The sequence below is a fragment of the Trichinella spiralis genome (genome assembly GCF_000181795.1).
Source record: "Trichinella spiralis strain ISS 195 chromosome Unknown Scfld2, whole genome shotgun sequence".
NCBI lineage: Eukaryota > Metazoa > Nematoda > Enoplea > Trichinellida > Trichinellidae > Trichinella > Trichinella spiralis.
In genome coordinates, this window is record NW_003526941.1 from 11,178,202 (window position 1) to 11,182,374 (window position 4,173).

The 4,173-nt window shown below is 38.7% G+C and overlaps 1 protein-coding gene across 1 annotated transcript; it reads left to right on the forward strand.

Moving 5' to 3' along the window:
• Positions 1–796: 796 nt before the first annotated feature.
• On the forward strand, positions 797–3,636 carry Tsp_07899 (protein BTG2). The gene is made up of 3 exons (XM_003381301.1): positions 797–1,411; positions 3,233–3,325; positions 3,418–3,636. The coding sequence occupies exons 1-3, from the start codon at positions 797–799 to the stop codon at positions 3,634–3,636; spliced, it is 927 nt and encodes a 308-aa protein (XP_003381349.1).
• The last annotated feature ends 537 nt before the right edge of the window (positions 3,637–4,173 follow it).

Consider the following 4,173-nt stretch of genomic DNA (forward strand, 5'->3'; position numbering starts at 1 on the left):
GTTGAAAAGCATGCGTAGAACGTAAAAATGCACTTTATATTTATATGCATGTAATATATAAAGTTGTCGATTTTTGTCGATGTTGTTGATGACGATGATTTCAATCTTGCATTATATGAATAAATACAAAATGAGTGGATCAATATTACTTACTACTGAGTAGCTTTTACTACATCAGTACAAAAGAATAGAAAAAGATAAAATCAACTCCAAAAGTAGAAACAACATAATTATTCAGTGATATGTAGAGACAAAAAAAATAATGATAAAAAATATGCCTCTGTTGGTTGAATAGACAAAGCAACTCCAAAAGCGTCCAATCATCGTTTACATCACGTGACCGTTGTGACGATGATTGGCTGACGCACGTCTATTTGCTTTGCATTGGTGGTTGCAGTATTTAAAGCGCAGCAAGCGAACAGGTCGCGGGCGTTCTTTTCAATCTAGCTCAGTAGTGTTTGTGTCAGTTGTTGTTGTTGATGCTGTTGATGTTGATGCTTTCTCTATTATATGCTGGTTTTATTTTCGCTAATTTTGTCATACTGTCTGTCGCGTTGGAAACTTTGAAAAACTGTTTGTTTAAATTTACAATTTTTCTTAAAGCGATCATTGAAGCCTATTTATTTGTACGTTTAGAATTTGGATAATTTTGGCCTGTTGAAAGAAAACAACTACGAGTTGGGCGAGAAAATTTTGAGAAAAAAAAAGAAAAAGAAAAGAGAACAACAACAAAACAACCGTGTTTGTTTGTAGTTTTTAAAGTAGACGAACGAGCGAAGAGTGTTGAAAGAACGAGATGGGAAAATTGCAAGCATGCAAATCGAAAAAGCCGTCGTCCAATGCTTCTTCTCCTTGTACGAGAGATGCAAACGATCCGGCCTTGCAAATGGAAGCCGAAGTGAGTGCGGCAGTGAAATTTCTAACCGACTTACTGCACAAACGATGCATGTGCGTTGAAGCGGTTCGCCGATTTGCGCTGTGCTTAAAGAAAGCCCTAATTCGCCATTACCGTGAACACTGGTATCCCACAGAGCCGCTGCGCGGTTCTGCTTATCGTTGTTTGCGTATCAATGGCCAATTGGACCCGGTGATTGCAAAAGCGGCTCGTCGATCTCAGCTTTCGCTGGACGAAGTCAGAGCCGCATATCCGGCAGAACTTTCGATTTGGATCGATCCAGGTGAAGTTAGTGTTCGTTTTGGCGAAGAAGGTAGCGTTGGCGTTATTCATTCTTGTGAACCAATACTACCGGCCGCAATTAATAATCGAATGGTAGTCGTGGAAGAGGAAACGCAAGAGGAATTTTACGTCGCTTATTATGAAAATAACAACAACACCACTTACGCATCTGCAAATCTGGACAACTTGCATGTTGAACAATCGCCTCATCTGAATCCGGTCATTTCTCCTGATGTATTGGATGTGGAAGAGCAACAACAACAACAACAACAACCTGTACGTAGTCAATATGCGAATTCAGATTTAACAAACTACGAATGGGCATGGCAGCGACAGCAAAATTCTGTTCAAACTTATATTTCTTCTTCCTCCTCATCGGCTAACCAACTACTCAATATCTCATCCCCTTCACCAACATTCGATCCAAACGCATCAGACACTAGCGGTCTGTGCGGCAAAGCAAATGACCAAGTCGATCACAATAGCTGGATGCTCTGGGATAGTAATAATCGTTATCCGGACCGTTTGGCTATGGAAACCGTCGTACACTGACCTCGCCGTCCAAAATCGAAACGACACGTGTAAGAGCACCTTAGATATTTGCACTTTTTCTTTTCTATTTTTGGGATTCAGCCGGGTTTTTCCTTTCTTTTTTGTTCTAACATGACCATTATCATTTATTACTCCCACTACGGTTGTTAATATTACTGACATCACCACGGCACTCCTTTTCGTTTTTTTTCCATTTTTTTAAATTTTCAGCGCGTGTAAAATATGCATATACATGTGTATGTATATATATATATGTATTGGTGTGTCTGTCTGTATGTGTAGTTAGCGCTGAACGTCGGTTTACGTGGATCGTAGCCGTTCAGGTCAACATTTCCTCGCGACAAGCCAAAGAATCGAACAAGTGCGAGCGAGTATTTGTGTCCCTCCTAACTTTTCCTGCACCTCCTCGGCCTTTTCTGCTGTTTTTATTACTTTTCTTGATCTATAAATTTGATTCTCCCTCCCAAACCCCATCACACTTTTTGTTCCGCAAATGAATTTTCTAATAATAATTAATTATTATTATTGTTGTTGTTATTATTTTTCTCATTTGTCCAAATTTCCTTGTTACTTGTTGACCTTTTCCCGAGTACACACTGGTGCGATTTATGGATGGTACAAAACTGTGCTCTTCGAAGTGGTCTCGTTTTTTATTCTTTTTCACTCTCACTCACTCATTCACTCTTTTTCCATATAATGACAAAAAATGGTTTTACTGTAATTTGTTGTTTAATTTACTTTCGTTCTCTTCTTTCGATTGTGCTTTGTATGTGTGCTTCTTTTTTAATTTTTTTTCTTCTTCTTTTTGTTGAATTCGCCTTGTTCTTTTTTTCTTCTCTGGTCCCCTACCCCTGTGTAGTAGATGGACTGTCGTCTCGAACCCCGTGGCTTCGCTCAGTGCTTATTTTAGTTTTCTTCTTCTTTTTTTCTTTTTTACCATTATTATTATTATTTTACAGTATTTTCTTTTTTCGTTTCACATGTTTCTCAGTGATCGACTGTATGTATGTATGTTTGTATGCATATATATATATATAATTGAAGTGTTTCAACGATGACGATGATGTTGCCGAAACGTCGGTTTTCTGCATGGAGCTTTACTTGAAAACGGCGTTCTTCTTCCACATCTTTTAATAACTCCATTCGGCTTATTTGTCGTTGTTTATTTTTCGAAAACGCTGCCGACTTTATATGATCTATCCACTAAACAAACCCCCTTCAATTTCACTGAACTCATGTTGGCAGTATTGATGAAATAAAATTTTTTTTGTCCTTGAATCTTTTGAAGTGATGTGTTGTTTGAAGCGAAAAAATGAATAATAATCACTTTTCCCAGAAACAAAATTTCATTCAACTCGGTCATGCGGAAGTGGATTAGTTGGTAGTAAAATCGTAAAAAACCAAACCAAAGGGCAAACATCTGCTCGTGGCACAGGATATATAGTTTTTAAATCTTCTCCTCCTCCTCCTGCTATACTTTATATTCTCCATTATTATGCTCAGAAGCGTGGTGTAGCTGGTTTAATATTGACGTTGCCAAAGAGCAGTGATCACATTCGGACAATCGCATGTTCCGCAATGACTCGACTATCTGTGGTTGGTGACGGTCGTATCTGTTTTCATGATGAGATTTGATTTCTATTGGACGAACAGGACTCACGTTTCCATCTCGATCTTGCCGTATCCAGCAACCCAAACCAAACCAAGAGGTCAAGGGCTCTGGCGTCGGCCAGGGAACATCTGGTAAGCAAGCAGCACAGCGTTTCATCCATCCAGCAAACTTCATTCATTCCAATCAGCAACATTATCATCGATCACTGATGGCGCACATTTGTACCAACCAGGAAAAGCTTTTTATTTCATCAAATCTTGCAAAAATTGAACGTCATGCTGAACAGATGTCCTGATTTTGTGTGTCGTCGCTTGAGGCACCGCTGCCTAGATCCATCGTCAGTCAGACAGGCACAAACCAATCAGTCAGTCAGTCACATCATACACCGCATATACACACGTGAACCGTACAACAACAACAACAACAACAACAGCTAAGCCCTACATCAACTAACCAGCTGATGATGACACTGTCAGACACGACCTGGCTTGTTGAAATAAAATGTTGGAATATTATATTTATTCTCAAGCGGTCACACACACACACACACACAAGCTGTATATACTCAGACAAGGCTAAGTTATTTTCTTGTTTTTGAAAATTATCTAATTGTGTTTTTTTTCAAAAGAATTCACTCGCATTTATCTTCTTTCACCACATATTCACTTTATATATAAATAACACATAGCAGAGGAGAATTTATAGCCAAAGACAATATGGTCCAGTAACCCTGCTTGAGAGTGGAAAACAATCGTATATATGTTCATTGAAATCAAAGTTTCACAGTAAGTGAATGAGTTGTTTCAGTGAATATGCATGCTGTTGGGAATTT